Here is a 23,139-nt window from a genome sequence, read left to right on the forward strand (position 1 = left end):
ATTGTTGCTGCAAAGTTCTATGCCAGTATGTAACATATCAGCTAGTTGACCAGTTAAGGTACAGCATGAGTAGGGTGGGTGGTGAACTGAATGAAAGGAAGGCAATGATTGATTATGTGTGTGTGGATGAAAGGATGCGAAGATGTGTAATGGATGCAAGAGTGTATAGAGGTTGGGGGAGTGGACTTTCTGACCACGACTTGGTGATGGCCAGAATTAAAGTACAAGAAAGTTGGAGGAATAGAAGAAGGGAAAGACGAGAGGAAGGAGTAGTTGCAAGGAGAGTGGAAAGGTTACAGGAGGATGAGAAAAAGGCAGAGTATAAGAGAGAAGTGGAGGAACGATTGGGCAAATATGAATTGGAGCAGATGGGAGACGTGGAAGGTGTGTGTAGAATATTTACAGAAGAAACATGTGCAGCATGTGATGTGGTGTGTGGAAGGAAGAGAAGACGGAGGGGGGTGCAAGGAACCTCGTGGTGGACTGAAGAGGTGAAACAGGCTGTGGCACAAAAGAAGAAAGCATACAATGAATGGATGAGAAATAGGGGCGTGGAAGAGGTTGAGAGGCGGAAGAGAGAGTTATATGTGGAAAGAAAGAGAGAGGTGAAAAGATTAGTAAGAGAGAGTAAGAAGAGAGTGGATGAGGAATTTGGAAGGAATTTGAGTGTAAAGTGGAGGGACTGTAAGAAAATGTTCTGGAGAGAGGTGAAAAGAGTAAGACAGGGTGGAAGTGAAGTTAGCAGGGGAGTGAAAGATAAAAATGGTAGATTACTAGTGGAGAAGGGAGAAAAAGTGAGCAGATGGAGAGAACACTTTAAGGAATTGTTGAACGTAGAGGATGGAAGTAATGCGAGTATAAGTGGCTGGGGAATGGCTGGGAGAAGGAGGGAGGTGAGAAGACAGGAAGAAATCAGTAGGATAGAAGTTGTGGAAGCAATGAAGAAAGTTAAATCGGGGAAAGCCCCAGGAATTGATGGAGTGTGTGGTGAAATGCTGAAGCATGGGGGAGAGATAGTAGTAGAATGGATGTGGAAGATGTGCAGATTGGCTTGGGAGGAAGGTAGAGTCCCGGAGGATTGGAAGTCAGGTATAATTATTCCCTTGTACAAAGGAAAAGGGGAAAAAGAAGTGTGTGGTAACCATAGGGGCATTTGTCTTCTTAGTACAATAGGAAAAGTGTATGGTAGGATACTTATTGACAGAGTTAGAGAAAGAACAGAGAAATTTGTTGGAGAAGAACAGGGAGGCTTTAGGAAGGGAAGAGGTTGTGTAGATCAGATATTCATTCTCAGATCTTTAGTGGAAAAGTTTCTAGAGAAGGGAAAGAAGTTGTATGCGGCATTCATGGATTTGGAGAAAGCATATGACAGGGTGGATAGGCAAGGATTGTGGAAAGTGTTAAGAATATATGGAGTAGATGGAAAGTTGTTGAATGCTGTGAAGAGTATGTACGATGGTGCGAAGGCTGCAGTGCGTGTGGATGGTGAACTAAGTGAATTTTTCTCTTTGAAGGTTGGGTTGAAACAGGGATGTGTCATGTCTCCATGGTTGTTCAATCTGTACATGGATGGGGTAATAAAAGAGGTACAAGGTAGGGTAGTGGATGTTGGAGTGGCCATGGTGAGAGAGGATAGTGTTTGGAAACTCCCTGTACTGTTGTTTGCAGATGATACTGTGTTGTTGAGTGAAGACGAAGGAGAGCTGCAAGGCTTGGTGGATGAGTTTGGGAGAGTGTGTAAGAAACGGAATCCAAAGGTGAATGTAGGGAAGAGTAAAGTGATGGTCTTTGAGAGAGGTGAAGTCAGTGAATGTACAGCGAGGTTGGATGGTGAGGAATTGGAAAATGTGAGTACGTTTAAGTACTTGGGTAGTGTGATGAGTAAGGATGGAGGTTTGGAGGGTGAAGTGCTTGAAAGGGTACAGCAGGGAAGAAAGGTTGCTGGTTCCTTGAAAGCAGTGATAAGAAACAGGGAAGTGAGCATGGAAGTGAAAAAGTTACTACATGACAGTATTGTGATACCAACTCTAACGTACGGAAGTGAAGCTTGGACGTTGTTGGAAGGACACAAGTCAAGAGTGAGAGCAGTGGAAATGAGTTATTTAAGAGGAGCCTGTGGAGTCACATGGAGAGACAGGCTGACGAATGAGGATATAAAGGAGCGTTGTGGTGTTGATGTGGATGTGATAGGAAGCGTTATGAGGAACACATTGAGGTGGTTTGGCCATGTGGAGAGGATGGAGGGTGAAAGACTGACGAAGAGAGTGTATGTGAGTGAGGTGGAGGGGGAAAGAGGGAGGGGGAGGCCGAGGATGAGATGGAGGGATGGGGTGGAGAGGTATATGAGAGAGGGGGGTGTGAGCTGGGAGCAGGGGAGTGAAATGGCGGGGGACAGGGCGACTTGGAGGCGATTTGTTTGCGGTCACCCCAAACGGGATTGAGGCGTCTGGCAATAGATAGATAGATAGATAGATGAGTTAGCCCTTCAAACTACAGCAACCCGCTATTGACCAAATTTTTAATGCATGATCATACTCTTCCTCTGTAATGCAGCTTCCTTTTAATGAAGTGTAAAATGCATCAATGGGTGGTAAGCTATTATCTTCAGGCTAATTAGTCTCGAAAAGATATTCATATGGAAATGCTTGCTTCCCAGAAGTTAGCATTTCTTTTAAGGTTTCATCCATTTCTCCAAGTATTTCCTTAATGACTATAAGAGAATTTCCAGACTAAATGTGTGCCTTAGCCAAATCAGCAAGACTCCCACTCATAAAGTCATAAATATCGATGAATCTCAGCTTGCTAACATCAACCCTAAAAAACTCAAGTGCCTGTTTGCAGAGCGGGTTAATGGGAAGGGGGGTCTTGGTTCATTTCTTCAACTCCTTAACCGCGGGGCATCACTTTCGTGATGCTCAGGCGCAATGGATCATACCACGGGGCATCACTTTTGTGATTCTGTGTTATTTTGAATTCTCCCGGACTTACAAGTGGTGGCTTGTATCATCTATCAGTACTGCCAATGTCCAACACTAGTCAGCACTTCTAATCTCATCTGTACTCCCATCCATTGTTGACAATTTAGCCATTTTTCCCCGTTCTTGACTCTCCTCCCTACCTCCCCTCCATTACCCTCTCCTCTCACCTGCCCGGCCGCGCTGTGCTAAGCAAATCTTCCCCGGAATTTTCCACTGATTTCATCCATTGAAATAAGCCCTATGCCTTATTCTTATACAAAATAATATATACAAAAAAGAAATAAGGTAAGTGAAAGTCCCATACACCTGGAATTGGCTAATTAACACCTGACAACACCTCACGTGCACTTGTTCGCTAATTTCCCCAGGTAATTTCCCCTTGAAATATGCAGTATAATCTATTCTCGTAATAAAAATATATATATGAAAGGAAGGGAGAAGCCTAAGTGATTTTTACATTCACCTGGAACTATCTAATTTATTATGTATTGTCTAGATTTCCTGCCAATCATTTCATAGTGTATATATTAGCAGCTGTCACCACGCTGACATTGGCATCCCTTCACTGTCCCTAGGCAGCACCACTCAGTTTACTGTCGTCTTTCAAGGTGAAACCACGTCGGATTCGTGCCTGTCCAATTCCGCCGCTTTTTAGCCCCATGCAAAGGGCCCTGTGACCTCTACCCCTACTAAACCTCGTGTGGAAAGGGGTAGAGGGCTAAGTGACTGCTGTGGAATGTGAACTGGCTAATTTGTCAATGATAATGATGGACAATGACTGTGATCTTTCTGGTGACTCTAAAACAGTGCAAGTGGAAATGTAAATAATGTGTAAATAATGTGTAAACAGCAAGTAAAAGCAATGAATGTAAATATAACTGAACAGTGGAAAATAGTTTTATAAGTTACTGCAAGTGTCAGTGCATAACAGTGTAAATAAAACAGAAATGTAAATAATGTAAATAAAATAGAGAATGTAAATAGAAATGTAAATGAGTAGTAATATAAGAATACAAGTATATTACTAGGAGTAATAAAAGTGAAAGTTTCACTCTAGCATGTATGAATACTATGAGTTATGAAAGTGCAAGTGAAAGTGACAGATTCGCTCTCAACGCTAGTATACAGGACGAGAAAGTGAATGCTATGTATTTTACTGAAAGAGAAATTGAATGCCTACAGTGACAATAAACTTCTATTACTGAAGGAAACTTATGGATAAAGACTGCAGATATATATAAGTGTTATATATTGTAATAGAAATATAAATTGTGAGTGTTTTTATGAATAATAAATGACAGCATACCAGTGGCGAATGAGCGCAAGTGGGAAGCTGGTACGTGCTCGTAATTTTCATTGCTTTCACAGTGTTTTTTTTTTTTTTTTTTTAGTATGGATTCCAAACTATTTGAAAATCATAGAATAGTGTTTCTAGTGATAATATCAGGCTGTGGTAATCATATTACAGGGTGTCGGGAAGTGTAAAGTGAAGACTTCATTACCCAACTTCAGAGGTCTCCACAAGTCCTACGGTACTCGACATCCCAGGAGAAAGCTAAAGGTATGTGCCATATGCATATATAATTATAATATTCTAGGACTAATAACTGATTTTTGGCAAATATTTTTACAAAGTCTGTCACAGAGCGAATATCGCCATGGGACACGCAAGGAGCGCCAAAATAACCCCACGGTTTAGGGGTTAATGACTAATCCTAAATCATAACTCATACTGTGGGCAATAGTAATAGTCTATTAGAGTTATCATTTATATGCCTGTTACAGTTCCTACGCAGAGCCCCTCCATAATTGTTATATTGCTTATAGTGGAGATGATATCTGTGTTTGTCACTAACGTTAACAAATGCTGACTCACGTAACTGACACACCATTTGCCTATGAAAGTTTTGTTATCCTCGTCTGTCATATAGATGAGAAATTCGTGGCAACTTTGTACTTGTTCATAAGAGAGAGTTACTTTATCTGTGATATGTGTGGCCGCATCGAGCTCAGCATATGTATATGAATATACTCAACTATCATCTCTATCCACAGTGATATAAGCATATGCAATAGCGTGATGTGTACTGACAATATAATCCTTATCATCCCTATCCTTCACTTGGATTCAAAATCATAGAAATACACAAAATCAGGGGACATTGCTTTCCACCAATTTTTGAATTTAATGGTGGACCCTGGGTCAGGAACAACTTTTTGATGGGAGAAGCAAAACTGAGAATGTGAAACCTTCTCCGGCTTCCCAGGAAATTCTGAAAAATAAAACAACTTCACAGAAGAAGGGACTCATACACTGACGTTTATGTAGAAAAATCTGAAGAAGTTTTCTTAACCCGCCACGTGCCAGTGCCGTTTTAAAACGGTCTGACATAATGCCGCGGCCAGTGCCAGTGTCGTTTAAAAACGGTGTGAAATAAAAAACTTCACTGTGACCGCATTTTTCAAGATTCGCAGGTAAAAATTGGCAGGCATGTAAGGTAACTGTTCCTCTAATCCCCCAGGCTATCAAGGCCATAAACTCACTCGAATCCCCCCTCACGCTCACTCTGCCTCACTCTGCCTGTGTGCCTCACCCAGTGCTGTACATAGTGAAGGCATTTTATAAATATTTTCATGTAAGTGTAAGTTGTAAAAATTTTCTTTTAAGTGTAAGAACTATATACTGAAGTCAAGTTGTAAATACCTTCTTGTAAGTGCCAGAGCTGTACGTAATGAGGTCAGGTTGTACCTATCTTCAAGTAAGTGTAAGATTATGCATTCACAGTGAGAAAGACATGCAAATTGAGATAGATGCTGAAGTAATAAGTGATTAGAAAAGTGTACTGAACATTGCTATACCTTCCCAGCATAAATACCTGAGTGTACCTTACATAGAAAACTGCTTTCTCTCACGTAAGTTGTGAGCGTAAGAGAGCGGCTATACCTGTACACGAGTATGTAAGACTCAATAAAACTCATTTCCGAGCCTCGGTGAGTATTTTAATGGCGAAATTCGTTGTTTCCACATCAAAATCTATCATATTAGCCCCCCAAAAAAATGTCGAAAAATGGCCAGCACTGGGGTTACCCAGAGGGCCAAAATAACCGGCACGCAGCTGGTTAAATCTTTTATCAGACAACTGTCTGTGTTGTCAACTAAAAGTAAACTTACTTTGTCCTCATACTTCTTGCTCCTTATTCTGTACTGAAGCTCAAGTTGTAAATATTAATACATAATTGATTTTGAGATTCAAACTGATCAAGGGAGTACCAAGAAATCTCTTTTCCTCGAGGAAACTTTATCAAAGTACAGTACTACATTTTCTCCATGAATCCACTCAATGCTGCATATCCCTCCACTTATTATGGATAGAAAATATCTTCTGGGCAGCCAAGTACTGCATTATACAAGAATCTCTATCTACTATTCTTATAGGTCGAGTATTAAAGATCTGCTTACATCCTCTTACTCTTGTGGAGAATTCTACATATGTACCAATGTGGTCAGGTGTAGTTATCCACCCTCCTCCAACCAACCTCTGAATGTGGCAGTGCCGCACTGAACACTCATTTGATGAAGGATAAAGATATTAAATGATTATAGTTTTTATAGATTTCTGTCGAGCATGATAATCCCCCCCATCCCATGCCATTCCTTGAATAATTGCCAAAAATAACCTTTGGCAGTATTTTCGGTGCTGGAGTGGGAGCTTTCAATGGCATCCACATAACCGGGCTACAGAACTGTTATAAAAAAAATCGGTTAGTTCCCTTCTTGTCCTGAAAAAAAAAAAAAAAAATGGTGTTGGCCTTCCCTTCTTGTCCTAAAAAAAAAAAAAAAAAAAATGATGTTGGCCTGTAGAAGAAAGGGCAATTTTAGACTGTAGTACATCGAGGTCAAGTATGCCTGGAGCCACTACGACAACAATAATTATCAGCAAAATTGTGCTGTAAATCTTTTAACGGCCTGTAATTATTGCATATCTACTTGTTAAACGGTTTAGGCAGTATTCAAGAGACAATGTATAGGCCTTTAATGATTAACCTAGAAGGATCATTCGGAGAGTGGAACACCCTCCACCTACATGATCTAAGGGTTGAATATTTGACATTGTTTTGTGGTCAAGATCTCCGGCAGATTCTCTGAGAGTACAATTACTGTAACCTTCCCTGACCCTCAAGCCAAGCTTGATCTACATCCGATCAAACTTCTGATTAATAAATCTGGATAAATAGTGTATGATATTAAGTACGAGTTTTTGCTCTGGCTAGCATCAGATGAGCGTGGGAAACATCTAATCATTTTACTATTTAAATGGATAGCCCTCGTGGAACAAAGAGTCAAAGTAAGTTTTATATGCCATATACTTTTAATTACATCTAAAACACCTTAATTCATTCTTACATCAATATCCGACCTATAGAAATTCATACATATACCACTTCATCACAAATAACACAAAAGTTCCAGGGGAAGATAGGGAAAGTAATCGTATCTAGGTGTGTGTGTGTGTGTGTGTGTGTGTGTGTGTGTGTGTGTGTGTGTGTGTGTGTGTAAGCAATATCACATGACACGTGATGAATATTTTGTATAACTTGCAGGAGATGAGAGTTAAGGAATATACAGTATATTGTTACGAGATGGGAGTAGGCAACACAAGCTAACTAAATCTGATTGCGTAAAAACTGAGAAAAAGAAAGTGAAAAGCGAACTGAACAAATAGTTAAGTGATGACAAACAACTTCCTTTTATTCATCAATGATCTTCTAAACTGTACATCTAACCCTATCCACTCATACGCTGATGACTCCACCCATCACCTTTCCATTCAGTTCCCGCAACGCCCATCTCAACAGTTACTTCAACAAACAAGGGATGAGGCTATGGCACACCTAATGTCTGACTTGGCTCGTATCTCTGACTGGGGTAAAAATAATATGGTTGTTTTTAATGCATCTAAGACTCAGTTCTTACACCTATCAACCCGACAAAATCTTCCACAGGTATACCCACTAATGTTTAATAATATTCAGCTTAATCCTGCATCATCCTTGAACATGTTTGGGGTTTCACTTATTCGGGACTTATCTTGGAAAGATCATATTACATCTCTTGTAAAATCTGCTTCCAAGAGATTCGCTGTGCTAAGCCGACTCTGCTCTTTCTTTACCCCTGCACAATTGTTGACTCTATACAGGGGTTTTATCCGCCCCTGTGTGGAGTACAACTCTCATGTGTGGGGAGGCTCCCCACATACAGCTCTTCTCAATAGGGTGGAGTCAAAGGCTTTTCGTCTCATTAACTCTCCTCCTCTTACTGACTCCCTTCCACCTCTGTCTCTTTGCCGCACTGTTGCATCTTTATCTCTTTTCTATTGCTACTTTAATGGTCACTGCTCCTCCGAACTGTCTGCTTGCATTCCTCCACCTCTACGACGGGCACGTAGCACCCGTCTGGCAGCAAACTGTCATCCCTTTTCTGTCCAACTCTCTAATGCAAGAGTTAACCGTTACTCCCAGTCTTTCATTTATGCAACAGGTCAGCTCTGAAACTGTCTCCCTCTGTCTGTATTTCCTGCTGCCTATGATCTCCAGTCTTTCAAACGCAGTGTGTCCAGGCATCTCAAAATGATCGATTCTTGAATTTAGCTCTCTATTGTATTGTGTTTTTCTCTTGGAGGGAACTGTTACTGCGGGCTCATGGCCTTTGGTTCCTTCTTCCTCGCATTAAAAAAAAAAAATCTCGCAACATAGGTCCGAAAGTAAATCAGATTAACTGACGTAGCAAGGGCAAAGTAATCATAATAAAAAATACCTAATATAATACAAGCTAATAATATTTACAATATTTACAATGAGATAATGAAACACAAAAGGATGAGAAAAACAATCCCCCTGATAATATCCCAAATAATTGGGAACAAACTTGCCAGACAAAAGAAATAAAATCATATAAAACGAGATAACTAAACTGCACTCGATTGTCACAAATAATAATGATAACAAAAGTACTTGTGACTGGATGCTGATAGAAAGTGAAAAGATGTTCAGAAATATATACAACACAAAATACTGCTTCTCCTCCCTCTCTGATCTCCAGTCCAAACACTCCCTCTCCCGACGCCAATCCCACAAAAATTCTGTCTCCATTTTTTTTTTTTTTTTTTTTTTTTTGCCTATCAACCATTGGGGCCGAAGCCCCTGGTTATTAAGGACGGATATATATATATGTGTATATACATTTAAACATATATACATATATATACAAACATATATATATATATACATACATACACACACACACACACACACACTTCCATGCATACATACAGACACACTTTCATGCAAACGTACATATATATATATATATATATATATATATATATATATATATATATATATATATATATATATATATAATTTTAATTCTATTTTATTTTTTATTTTTTTTAATTTTTTCTTGGTTTTATATTTTTTATACCTTATATTATAAAGAAAAACTAATCTAAAGACCCTAAAACTAATCACCTAACAGACAAATCGCTAACATATACTAAATCCTACAGAGACAAATAGCTAGGCTTAAACTAATGATAAAAATACCTCGACTAACAGAGCACCATCGACTGCAGATATGTTATGCCTTTCTACATGACATACCTGCACTCATCACCTGGTGACTGTCAGTCGAGGCACAACCTAATATAGGGGACATCAATATATGAAAGGGAACCAGACGAGTCAGGAACATTTCCATATACGTCAGCTGTCGGCCCTAATTAGAATAACTTAAGCAGGATAGTATAATGTATTTACATAATTTATACAATAAGTGAAGAACCTCTCCCAGCAGACCACCATCGACTGCAAGTGCCCAATACCTTCCTATATTGCACACTTGCACTCATCAGCTGGTGACTGTCAGGCGAGGAACTTGGCTTAATGTAGGGGACATTTATATTAGAAATAGATCAGTGGGAGTAGGAACTATTTAAAATATGTCAACTGTCAACCCTAATTAATATTACAATATATACATATTTACCGTTGATAAAAACCATAACCACGCAGTAAAAAAGTCACATCACTCTGATCAGTCCGGTCTCTCTCAAGAAAGCCATCAATTTATCAGTCATAACAATGTCCCCATCACCCAGGATGGTGGACAGGGTGAAGGGGACGTCTGCTGCACCGCAGTAATTTATAAGTGAAGCACGTTCATGAATAAATCGCCGACAGCGCAGGATGATATGACTGATAGATAACACCATATCACAGATGTCACAGTGCGGTGGGAAGCGTCTTTTCATATAAGGTTTCATATGTGTTAAAATGGTGGCATTGAGCCGTAACAGTGCCAACACTTTTTCTTCCAGGCGACTGGGGCGGTTGGCGGTGTCCCAGTAGCCCAGGTACGGCTTACAGGTCGGAATATTTAGTCTGGTCCACTGACCTTGCCACAGAAGATTTATTTATTTATTTCCGAGAGAGAGACTCGACCGTAGATCAGGAGGAACGTCCCAAGTCTCCTCGAGCTCTACAGCCGACTTTGCAAGTAAGTCAGCCTGCTCATTGCCGTAGATACGACAATGACCAGGCACCCAGATCAGCGTGAATGACTTGTTGCATGAATGCACCTTATTAAATATTGCTGCCCTGGATCTCGTGAGAGTCCGTAGTACAAGATGCAATTGCCTGAAGGGCTGATTTTGAATCTGAAAATATGACGAATGTGTCATGCCTAGAATTGAGAGCATAGTCTATGGCTTTGTCAATAGCAAAAAGTTCGGAGGTAAACACAGATGTATGAGTCGGCAACCGATACCTAAGTGCACATTCAGTTGACCACACACTTGCACCCACACATTCACTCGACTTGGAGCCGTTGGTGTACAATTGATGGGACCTCAAGTGACGAACAATGATGTTACAAAACAAGTGGTGGACCTCCCCCTCCGGCGCCTTGGCCTTTGGTGCTGGGAGCCATGAGACATCCACTGTAAAGCCGGGTGGTTCCCAAGGTGCTATCTTTTTAAACACCAACTTGTCACAGTCACTGGGGTCCACACCAAGCTCCTGAGTCAGTAAGTGGAGGCGAACGGCAAGTGGCCGATGCACCCCCCACAGAAGGTGGTGGTATTGAAGCAGGGGGGTACAGGCCACATTGCCAATATTACTTTTCCTAAACGTTCTTACGCTGTAGGACAAGGCCAGTTGGTCACGGCGAATACGGAGGGGAGGCACATTCGCCTCCACTTCCATACGAGCCACACGGGTACACTGGACGGCTCCAAGACACATTCGCAAACATTTATTCTGTAACACATCCAATCCTTTCAGCGTGGCATCGGATGCCAAGCCATACACCTGTGCACCATAGTCTGACTTTGATCGAATAAGGGACTTATACACCATTAATAAAGATTTTCTGTCGGCACCCCAGGTAGTACCCGCTAGGTACTTGAGGACATTTAACGGTTTATCACAACGAGCAAGCAAAGTATTAATGTGAAGTTTAAAATTCATTCTATGATCAAAATGTATTCCTAAAAATTTTACAGAATTTTGAAAAGGTACCACCTGATTATCCAAAGTTAAGCACAAATTAGGTACGTTACGATTAGTGAAGACTATAGCGGCACACTTACGTATGGAAAACTTAAATCCCCACTGCAAGGCCCATTGGTGGACGGAGTCAAGGGCTGCTTGAATCCGCCCAGCCGAAAATTGTGCATTACGGGAAGAGTGCCATATTGCACAATCGTCAGCGTAGAGCGAGTATTTAAGATTCCTCGGGATGGGAGCTGATGACAGAATATCATTGATCATAATACTAAATAAAGTAGGACTAAGCACACTTCCCTGTGGCACCCCGTTTTCCTGGATAAATATATCCGATGTTACGTTACGGGGCAACTTGACAGAGAAAGTTCTGTCCCTTAAGAAATTTGAAATAAAAATAGGCAAATTTCCTCTTAAACCATAAGCATAGAGCTTCATTAGTATACCGTGTCGCCAGGTCATGTCATAGGCTTTATGGATGTCCAAGAACACCCCTATCATGAATTCTTTATTGGCAAATGCCTCTGCAATACAATGCTCCAAATTCATTAAATGATCTAGTGAACTTTTGTATTTACGGAAACCACATTGTTGATCATTTAACAAATTCTTCGACTCTAAAACAAAAAGAAGCCTATTGTTAACCATACATTCCATGACCTTACATAGACAAGAAGTCAACACAATAGGACGAAATGAAGTGGGAGTCATAAGACGACCAGCCTCTTTGGGTATCGGTATGACGTGCGCAAAGTGCCATGAGTTTGGGAACGTTCGAGATGCCCAAATCTCATTGTACAATGCTAACATCTTAATCAGGTTGTCCTGATTAAGATGCTGGATCATACCGTACGTGATGGTGTCTGGTCCAGGGCTGGTGTCTTTACAGGATTTAAGGGCAAGGAGCAGTTCATCTAGCATAAACTCTTGGTTGTACGGGGAGTCTACGTCTTCTGTGGCAAAGTCTAATATCTGTAGGTCAGTCATGCGTTTATGATGTTGAAAACGTGGGTCATAATTGGCTGAGCAACTTACATGAGAAAAACTCCTGGCGAGGATGTTAGCAACGTCCACGGGCTCGTCATAGGTGGTGTTATTCACCTGCAAGGTGGTCACAGGGAAGTATGGGCGTTTATTATTTAATAATCTTATAGTGGACCAGACTTTATGTAATGGTGTAGTACGAGTCACCGTGGACACAAAGGACCGCCAGGAGTCACGGTTAGCCCTTCTTATTATTCTCCTTGCCTCAGCCCGTGCCTGTTTGTATGCAATAAAATTTTCCTCAGTGGGCTGACTATCAAAAATCCTGTATCTCCTATTGTGTTTTGTTAATGCTTGTCGGCAATCCGGCGTCCACCAATGTGCTCTATGCTTCACATGAACTGTATAAGTCTTGGGAATAGCAGCCTCAGCTGTGTGTAATATGGAAGTAGTTATATTTTCGACCTTAACATCCATGGTCTCCCCAGATATATCTAAATTGGCGATCCTTGAGAAGGATCCCCAATCTGCTTTCTTATAGTTAAATTTTGGAGGTGGAGGGTCCGAAATGATGTCGTGTGTATAAGAAAGACAGATGGGTAAATGATCACTTCCCAAGGAGTCGTCGTAAGTGTCCCATGAGAGATCTTGATGTATATCAGGGGAGGCCAAAGATAAGTCAATGGTCGAAAAGTTACCAGTATGTTCATCTACACGAGTCGCTACACCATCGTTCAGAAGACAGAGGTTGGACTGTAGTATTAGATCGGCTACTTGCTCCCCACGACCATCAATCCTCAAGCTACCCCATTGATAGTGATGGGCGTTAAAATCGCCCAACACTAACTTATTTCCAGGCAGATGTTCAAATAGTGACTTTAAAGCATCACTATCAATGGGGCCATGTGGAGGACAGTATAGAGAGCAAATAGACAGATACGTGTTATTAAATTTTACTCTGCACACGACTGCTTCCAGAGTAGAATTTAGAATCACTTCTGTTTGTGGGTGTGATTTGTGTGTGTAAATGGCTACTCCGTGACCTTCATATCTTCTATATGAGTGATAGTGTTTTAACTGCGGAAGATCAGGATGATCCTCCAGGCACGTCTCCTATAAACAAACAACGTCTGGCCTGTGTATTGACAGCAAGATTGCTATATCTTGTAACTTATTCCCAATACCTCTACAATTCCACTGTAATAGAGTGGATGCGGCGGTTTAAGATTTTCGTTGGGGGCTAGTGTGCTTCATCTTTTTTTGTCGCCCGCCAGTAGGCGAGCGACTACCGGGGGACCTATCCTGATGCTTGTTGATGGAAACTTCCATATTTTCATCAATAACTAGGTTCCCAGCCTCCACCGAGGAAGAGCTAACCTTTCTCTCCCTCGCTGGAGTAGGAACCGGAAGGACATGAGGACGTGACTGTTTCGTGAGGGTGGTCATGTTATTCTTAGTAGGCTTGTCAGGCTTCGCTTTAGGCCATACTGATGGAGAGGCAGCAGCAGCCGAGAGTAAGTTGAAGCCTTAGGGATGTCAGTGAGAGAGTTGGAATGGACAGGAGGTCGAGATGGAGATGTACTGTGAGTGGCAGGAGGGAGAAGGACAGGGTCAGTCTGCGTCTCGACAGAGCACATCACAGGACAGGATATTACCGCTGAAGCATAGGACCTATTCGGCATGGGAGTTGCATGCAACTCCTTAACCTTTTTCCTAGCTTCGTAGTAGGAAATACTCTCAGTTGCCTTCACTGTGCAGACTTCCTTCTCCTCCTTCCACTTGGGACAATCCCTAGGGGAAGTGGAGTGAGTACCCTTGCAGTGAAAGCAACATACTGTCTCTGATGTGCAACTTTCCGCATCATGACCCTGGCTTGCACACTTGCCGCACACTGGCTGGGAAGCCCGACAAGTCTTTGTACCATGCCCATACAGCTGGCATTTCAGGCAACGTAAAGGGTTAGGGATGTACGGCCGAACGTGAATAATTTCGTAACCAACTTTGATATCACTAGGAAGAGAAGATTTGGCAAACGTCAAGATGATAGTTGCTGTCTTCGTCCTTATGCCTTCCGAGTAGCGAGTTATCAATTTAGCCTCGATGACATCTTGCTGCGCCAATTAACTTACGATCTCGTCCTCGCTCATCACCATGAGATCCCTGCAAGTGACAACACCCTTGCAAGAATTCATGGAGACTGGGATTTTGGCTTCGACATCATAACAATGGAATTTCCGCAGTTTCAACAAATCCTTTACCTGTGCCAAGTTTACAGTTTTGACCAGGAGATCTCCATTAGCAAGTTTTTTAACTTGTTCGACTTCTCCCGCACAGTGGTCAATCACCTTCTTGACAAGGAAGGGATTGAGACTGGACAGGAGAGTGGAACCTAGCGCATGAATGATGACGTAGGTCGCATTAGCTACAGGGATGTCAAGTGGGGCTCGAGTCTGGCGTCCGTCAGTCTGGGGGTGGTCAGTCCGGTCATTCCTACAATCGTCAGGACCACCTCCCCTCCTGAAGGGGGGAGAGGCAGCAGGGGCGTCCGTCATAGTGACCACTCCCCCTGTGAGGGGGAAGTGGGAAGAAAGAGAAAAACGACCAAGGGGCAAAGTACCTGGGGAAGACCCACCTAGGCTGAGATTACCCTCTCAAACCACTCTCGGGAGGTCGCGCCTGTGTGTGACACACCCCAGAGCGATCAGTGGGGGGTACACTCCAGAGGTGAGTAAGCAAAGGTAATCTCAGGAAACAGATATAGACACTTACTATATCTACTAAGGCCAGGGAGGAAAATGAGATCTAGCTAACCCAGCTTTTATTCCCCTATTTACAAAACTATTGCCGGTGAGGCAGCCCTAGATCGCTAGAGGAGAGAGCAACGAAAACACGACTGCACTCTCCGCAACCATTCATCAAAGTCCCCGTCTCCCTTTTTTTTTTTTTTTTTTTTTTTTTTATTTCCTATCGACCATTGAGGCCGGAGCCTCTGGTCATTAAGGCAAATATATATTCATAATTCTCTGCCTTACATACCCTCCAGCTGCGTGCACGCATCAACATGCAGCTGGAGGCCAGACGAGAAAAATACAGAAAAGAGCTAGGCAAATTAATCTCTCCCCCATACTCCAAACGTTATAAATATGGCTGGTGAATACAAATCTTTATGTCGCCATTTTAAGCTCAACCAAAAGTCACTGATATTAAAAACAATTTTAGTCACACCCGCGTCAAGAGAGCAAACAGAATTAAATAAGACTTTATAATTGTGTACGCACTAAACAACAACATGATAGCGTGTGCATGTGCGTAGATGCTGCCATGCACAGCACCAACGCGCGCACACACACACACACACACACACGCCAGGCGACACGCACAATACAGTATATACATCCAAAATATATATATATATATATATATATATATATATATATATATATATATATATATAGAGATATAATCAGCCAGCCGTTGAGGTCCACTGCAGGATCGGCCTATCCCTACTGAAGAAGGGACGATACAGCCAATGTATCTCCACCCAGTAGCTTAGGCTATCTGGTAGAGATTGTATATAGGGTGAGAAGTGCTTGTGAGTGTAAGTGTAGTGCTGTACTGGCTTTGGATGTGTGTGTAGTCTGTGAACTAAGTGTAATCGTCCCGCCTTCAGCAGAGTGGGTGCAAGCATACTAGTATGCGACACTGGTTCAACGACAGCACCCCTTATGTCTGCCAAAGTTGTAAGTGGCTCGGTGGACTTCCCAAAGTTTTACAAGTTTGGCGGGAGGCGAACCCACGTCCACCAGCGAGCGGGACGCACACTCTACCACTGTAGCATTGAGGCTCCATATATATATATATATATAGATATATATATATATTAATATATATATATATATTTATCTATATATATATATATATATATATTTTTGTGTGTGTGTGTGTGTGTGTGTGTGTGTGTGTGTGTGTGTGTGTATACAAGTAACCTTTCAAATAATGCGAGGGTTAGGTTCCTGGAGAAGTCGCTTTAATTAAAAACACGTTTTTTAAACATAATTTTCCCATAAGAAACAATGGTAATATTGGGGGTTACGTTTCTGGACTCTGGGAATGTCTACCCATTTGGGGAGTTATTCTACTCTAAACTTAAAAGTAATAATATTAATTTGAAGGAAAATCCACGTAAAAAACAAAAACACTATATTTGGGGAGAAAAAAATATTTGAGCCCTAGTTGGGCCGAAGAGGTGTTTACTTCTCCCCAAATACATACTGTTTTCGTTTTTTACGTGGGTTTTCTTTCAATTCTGCTTCATTCACGGCATTGTAAAAGTTCCTTAACATTATTATTGCATTAGTAGGTCATAAAAACACTAGAGTAAAAGCAACATTTTCATTACAGTAAGTAGGTCACAAACAATAACAACACACCGCCTCACTTCATCTATGCATCACTCGTCGTCTGCTGCTGTCCTTCCTCACCCCGCTACCCCACCTCCCGCCGCTCCCCACCCTAAATTTGTTGTCCCTCCTCGATCTGTTGTCCTTCCTCTTCCTCTGACTCCCGTGCTACTGGTGATGAAGATAACTCCCTTAACTTTTCTGTCTTCTTCATAAAGAACTGCTCTATCTTGGTCTGAGTGGTTTTCTTCTTTCTGTTCTGCAGCATCGTTTTAACAATTTAGATACGCCATCACTTTCCTGGCCAAAATTTGTCCGAAAATGAGCCAAATTGCTCAGAATGGGGCCAAACTTCATTTTCGAATATTATAGTTTGAATAAAACCAGTTTAGGCAACAGACAAATATAAAATTGTATTTATGCATAAACTGCCACAAGCGGTCTACCAGCTCGGGACTGTCCAAGGCGCGCGCGGCTAATTTGAAACCATCAAGTACAGTACGTGTAAAGTCGCGTTAAATCAAGAAACCATTGTTAGTTAAACATATCTCCTTAAATATTTGCTCGTGTTAAAACGAAAACGTGTTTTTTAAACTCGTGTTAGTTGAGAGGTTACTTAATAAAGATATATATATATATATATATATATATATATATATATATATATATATATATATATATATATATATATATATATATATATAATACATCTCATCTCATCAGCCTTTTGTGTGTCCACTGCAGGACCGGCCTATCCCGACCGAAGTGGGGACGATACAGCCAATGTATCTCTACCAAGTGACTTAGACTGTCTAGTAGAGATTGTATGTAGGGTTAGAAGTGCTTGTAAGTGTAATTGTAGTGTTGGAGTGGCTTTGGATGTGCGTAGTCTGTGAACCATGTGTAATCGGCCCACGCAAGCCAACTGGGTGCAAGCATACGAAGCATGCAACACTGATTTAACCACAGCACCCCTTGTGTCCGCCAATGCAGTACATGGCCTGAAGAACGCTCCCAAAATTTATTACCCTGGCAGGGCGCGAACCCTTGTTCTTCAGTGTACGAAAACGCACACTTTACTGCTGTACCACAGAGGCCCCATATATATATATATATATATATATATATATATATATATATATATATATATATATATATATATGCTCCTTGAACCTGTAAGGGTTGGCCGCAAACAAATCGCCTCTATGTCACCCTTTCCTTTCCTATGCCATGTGTCAGCCCTCTCTCCAGTTCCGACCTACGTTCCACTGAGCCTTTTCTTTTTAAGTTTTGGGCGCCAGGCTGTGGCTCAGTCGGTAGAGGTGTGGCCTGCAGTCCTACCTGACCCAGGTTCAAATCCCCTCTGGGGCAGGGAAGAGTTTTGGGATTTGAATTGTTAAAATCAGACTTTACTGATCTACCACAAGACCCACCGACATGTCGCAAAAATTCCCCTGCTAATACCAATACACCAGTCCTGTATTAGACAGCCCTAGCATGTATTCAATATGGACGGTGGGTGTTAGCGCCGAAGTGGTGACATGAAAAGGTGTATGGCAGGAAGGAGGATTACTGGGCATTGGAAGCAGGCCGTGCAGCCTATGCCCAGTATTGGACACATAAGAAAAAAAAACACTGCTTTTTGGAGACCTTTGGCGTATTATTTAAACGCTTTTAGTTAATGCGGATGTGGATGTGATAGGAAACGTTAGGAGAAACACACAGGGATAGTTTGGCAATGTGGAGAAGATGGAGAGTGAATGACTGACGAGGTGAGTGTATGTGAGTGAGGTGGAGAGGGGGAGAGGGAGGGGGAGGCCAAGGATGAGATGGAGGGATGGAGTGAAGAGGTATATGATAGATAAGGCTGTGAGCTGGTAGCAGGGCAGTGAAATGGCGGGGGACAGAGCAACATGAAGACGATTTGTTTGTGGCCACCCCTAACGGGATTAAGGCGTCTGGCAATAGATAGCTTTTGATCAATGTTGACGTATTCTGTTTGAGGACGTGATGTATATCATAAGTGTACTAGCACTGTGGGCTCATGCCATTCGCAATTTTTCAACCATGAGGAGTTGTCTTTTTCATTTCGTGTATGAATTTTAACATGTAACTCAGCTCCCTCATATTGACAGCTATACTCTTTTTACTCTAACTTGGACAGATTTTTGTCCTGTTGCAGATTATTTCACGTAGATCAGTGGCAGAAAAAAGACTCTTACAGTTGTACATCCTTTCCATAGTGCTTCAGCATGACAAGCATCATATTTTAGTGCTATTATATTGTCACAGTTCAGCATTCATGGTGAAAAGATGGCAGTTTTGCGCCAAGATAGAGTAAAAAGAGTATAGGAGATGTTATGGCAATAATCTATCGTTCAGGGTGCCAACTTATGCAAGGACAGAATCATATTTCTTGGTATTTTTCGATTCGTGCCTTACAGTATTTACTGTAACGCTTATTGTGCAGCAGTTTGGCGGCACATTATCACCCCCTTTCTCTCCAGCTTTCTAATGCAAGATCTAACTGATACACCCAGTCCGTCATGTCTGCTACATAACGATTCGGAAACTATCTTCCTCTGTCTATATTTCCTTCTGCCTATGCCTTCCAGTCTTTTAACTGCAATATATCTAGGCATCTTGATTTTTTTAATGCAAGAAAAAAGGAACTAAATGTCAGAAAGTCACGATTTCTTTCCGCCAAGGAAAAATAATAAAAGACAGCCAAATTCAAATTCAAATGGAGGAATCTTGAATTTGACTCCCTTTTATTTTTTTTTCTTATAGGTAACAATTATTGCTGGCTTGTAGGCTTTGGTTCCTTCTTCTTTGCATTATATATATATATATATATATATATATATATATATATATATATATATATATATATATATATATATATTGGAGCTAGTGTACTTGCCTCTGAAATAAGATTTTAATTGACGAACTGTCTATTACCTTTGAGGAACAGCCGTTATGGAATCCCCGGTGTGACTTACATAGGACCCTGATCGTTACACTTTAACTTTGCATAAAGCTGACATCCCTCCATCTTGAATACTGAGTTGTAACAATAGATTAACACTAGAATATGATGTTAGTCACGAAGGGGTGCCATGGACAGACTGTCTTTTCCTCCACTGACCTACGTGAAACAAGCTGCAAAAGGATGAAAGTCTGGACCAAATTAAGCTGAGGAAATTATACTTATCTTCATACCAACAGAAACATGGAGGAAGACTGCCACTTCGCATCAAGGCTGTGGCGGAAGGTACCGTCTTGCCCACCAAGAATGTCCTCTTCACCGTCGAAAATACGGATCCGGAGCTACCTTGGCTGACAACATACTTCGAGGTAAGAGATTTACGCTTTCCTCAGTCTTCAACTCCCTAGACTTTTCCTTTTCTTCAATAGGCCCACTTGACTACAAATTTAGGCAGAGTAACATAAATCACCATTTTTTCGTTTTTGACATCACTCACTACAGAGTTTGCACTTTTCTTACTCTTTCAATTTTTGTTCTTTTCTTTTGTTTTTTTGACAATCTTATTTTCAAAAGGCCTTCTTGACCACAAGTTTAGTCTTCACAGTGGGTAGAATCTCAGAATTTTCCTCGTTTTCTTTCTTTTCTTTTTTTTTTTTAACATAGATATATTCCTCCATCCTGGAACTGTAACAGCTGCTGCTGCAGTAGTAGTAGTAGTAGTAGTTCTGGTACTTGTAGTAGATTATGTTGTTGTTGTTGTTGCCGTTGTTTTTGTTGTTATTCTTGTCACAAGCTTATCTGTATGTGAACCCATTTGCTGCAGGTTTCTGCAGTCCACCATCCTCCTTTCGGGGGACTGGGAGGAAGATGAGGGTCGTTTGTATAACCTCGCAGCAGAGATTACCGGTTATATCAGTACCACCGACCAGAGCAATTGCAAACTGAATACTGTTTCACATTGCAAGTTTTCACCGCTCTGAATTTTTAAATCTAATCTAATTTAAAAAAATGACGCCATAGGCTACATTCCCTTTAGGAAACCTCGAACTGGGTTTGGCCATGATAGGTGAACATACAGCTGATGTTTCCTGTGGACTGGAAGCCAAGCCAAGGGCCAACACCAACTAATTACTTCCCAGCACTTGCTGGAAGCTGTTGAAAAAAAAATGAGATGAGTAATAAGATTTGTAATAGTGTGAGAGTTTCAGATTTGACTCTGACTCTATCTACAGTCGTTCTGAAGGATCACCAAGCAACTATACTTGTGGCTCAGTGTTTCCTGCCCAAGATTGATGATTGTGTGGCTAGTTACCAAGCTTGTAGCCACGTTTCACTCTCATGGTAGTACCTCCCAGGGTCAATGGTAGCCACCTATTTACTATTTTTACTAGAACTCTTATATATACGAGTTTCTTACACTTTCTGGTTCCATAAGGGGGTAAAATCGAGGGGCAGGTCGGGCTTATTCCTCACCTAACGCCACGCTGCCACGCAGAAGACACCGACTGGTATAATCACCATATGTGTCTGGACTGAGTAGATGAAGCCCGGACCTCTACGGTTCTGATGGGACGAGAGAGAGAGAGAGAGAGAATGGAGTTAAAGAGGGTAGGTAAGGCAGAGGGGGAGTGAAACTTAATTCAACATAATAACCACAAGTGTTTGGGTAGTGTGATGAGTAAGGATGGAACTTTGGGGGATGAAGTACGTGAAAGGGTACAGCAGGGAAGAAAGGTTGTTGGTACACTGAAAGCAGTGATGAGAAATAGGGAGGTGAGTATGGAAGTTAAGAAGTCACTGCATGATGGTATTGTGATCCCTACCCTGACGTATGGAAGCGAGGCATGGACCTTGCAAGAGGTGAGCAAGTCAAGAGTGAGAGCAGTGGAAATGAGTTACTTGAGAGGAGCATGTGGAGTGACGTGGAGGGACAGGTTGACGAATGAAGAAGTGAAGGAACGTTGTGGGGTAGATGTGGATGTGGTTGAAAAGATTAGGAGAAATACACTGAGGTGGTTTGGACATGTGGAGAGAATGGAGAATGAAGGACTGACTAAGAGGGTGTATGTAGGTGAGGTGGAGGGAGGGAGAGGGAGGGGTAGACCGAGGATGAGGTGGAGGGATGGAGTTGAGAGGTATATGAGGGAGGGGGGGGTGAGTTGGGGGGAGGGGAGTCAAATGGTGGGTGACAGAGTGACTTGGAGGCGTTTTGTCTGCGGCCACCCTTTGCGGGATTAGGGCGTCGGGCTATAGATAGATAGATAGATAGATAGTTTGCAAGGGTGTGCATTTTCCCATCTTCCTCTGACGCACACCATTCTTCGAAGGACAGTCTTTCTTACCAGTGGTCTTATTAATAAAGGCTCTGAAATAATTGACCACTTATAAGTTTTGGGCTACAAAGGATATTAAAATATCAGCGTTGATCATTTTGCAGTACTAAAGAAAGTCGCGATTAAATTAAATGAAAATAGCATGGGCATAGTATCAAGTACTCGTTTAACAGTTTCATGCTTCGGTTTAGCCATTTGGAAAATAATAAGCAATTTATCAAGAACTACGAAAACAAGGAGGGTCTTTGGTATTGTACTTTCCTTATTTATGGCTCGAAGTACAGCATTTTTCACCAAGTGCCGGATATGTCAAACCTATTTTCACACAATATTTTCCTACTTTAGCACGTTTTATCCCAGTATTACGAAAATTATCAGTGTCGATATTTTGAACGTCCCTGCAGTCCAAAACTCGCAAGTGGTCCATTCCCACAATAAGCAGATCTCCACTACAGTGAAATGTTATCAGAAATCATTATGACTTCTAGTATTTAAACACGCTTAGCTTTCCTGTTTTGGTTGTGAAATGTTTGATAGCTCTCCATGATGTAATGTGGCAAAGAAGGTTTTGTAGCACTTCTTCCTCTGTGATACATTTTGCGCAGTACAGTTCATTATTCACTTGTATGTTATTGATGCAAACTTTGATGAGAGCCTGGTGATATGAAGAATATAAGCAAAATACTAAGGTGTAAGTCGTAAAATGAATTGTTTAATAAATCGTTTAGGAAGTGGCGCTACGAAGCCTCCCATCCCACATACATTAACTCGTCACGTCCCGACCACTTTTGCATCTCCGACACCCCCCAGTCCCGACCGTTTTTGGAAAAAAAAATTTTTGGCTAAAACCTCCGCTTTTGGTGAGGAACATCGAAAATTCATAGAGAAATCGC

General features: G+C 41.6%; 1 protein-coding gene across 1 annotated transcript in view; it reads left to right on the top strand.

The window, feature by feature from the left end:
* The window catches only part of LOC145391625 (nicotinamide phosphoribosyltransferase-like), a 385,561-nt gene that overhangs the window by 144,304 nt on the left and 218,118 nt on the right, over positions 1–23,139 (top strand). The window contains exon 4 of the mRNA XM_080266164.1: positions 20,153–20,281. Within this exon, the coding sequence (XP_080122290.1) occupies positions 20,153–20,281 (129 nt within the window). The remainder of the gene's footprint in view (positions 1–20,152; positions 20,282–23,139) is intronic.

This window comes from Coenobita brevimanus, chromosome 19, assembly GCF_032717465.1.
Source record: "Coenobita brevimanus isolate Jiangsu-jjx chromosome 19, ASM3271746v2, whole genome shotgun sequence".
NCBI classification, from domain to species: domain Eukaryota; kingdom Metazoa; phylum Arthropoda; class Malacostraca; order Decapoda; family Coenobitidae; genus Coenobita; species Coenobita brevimanus.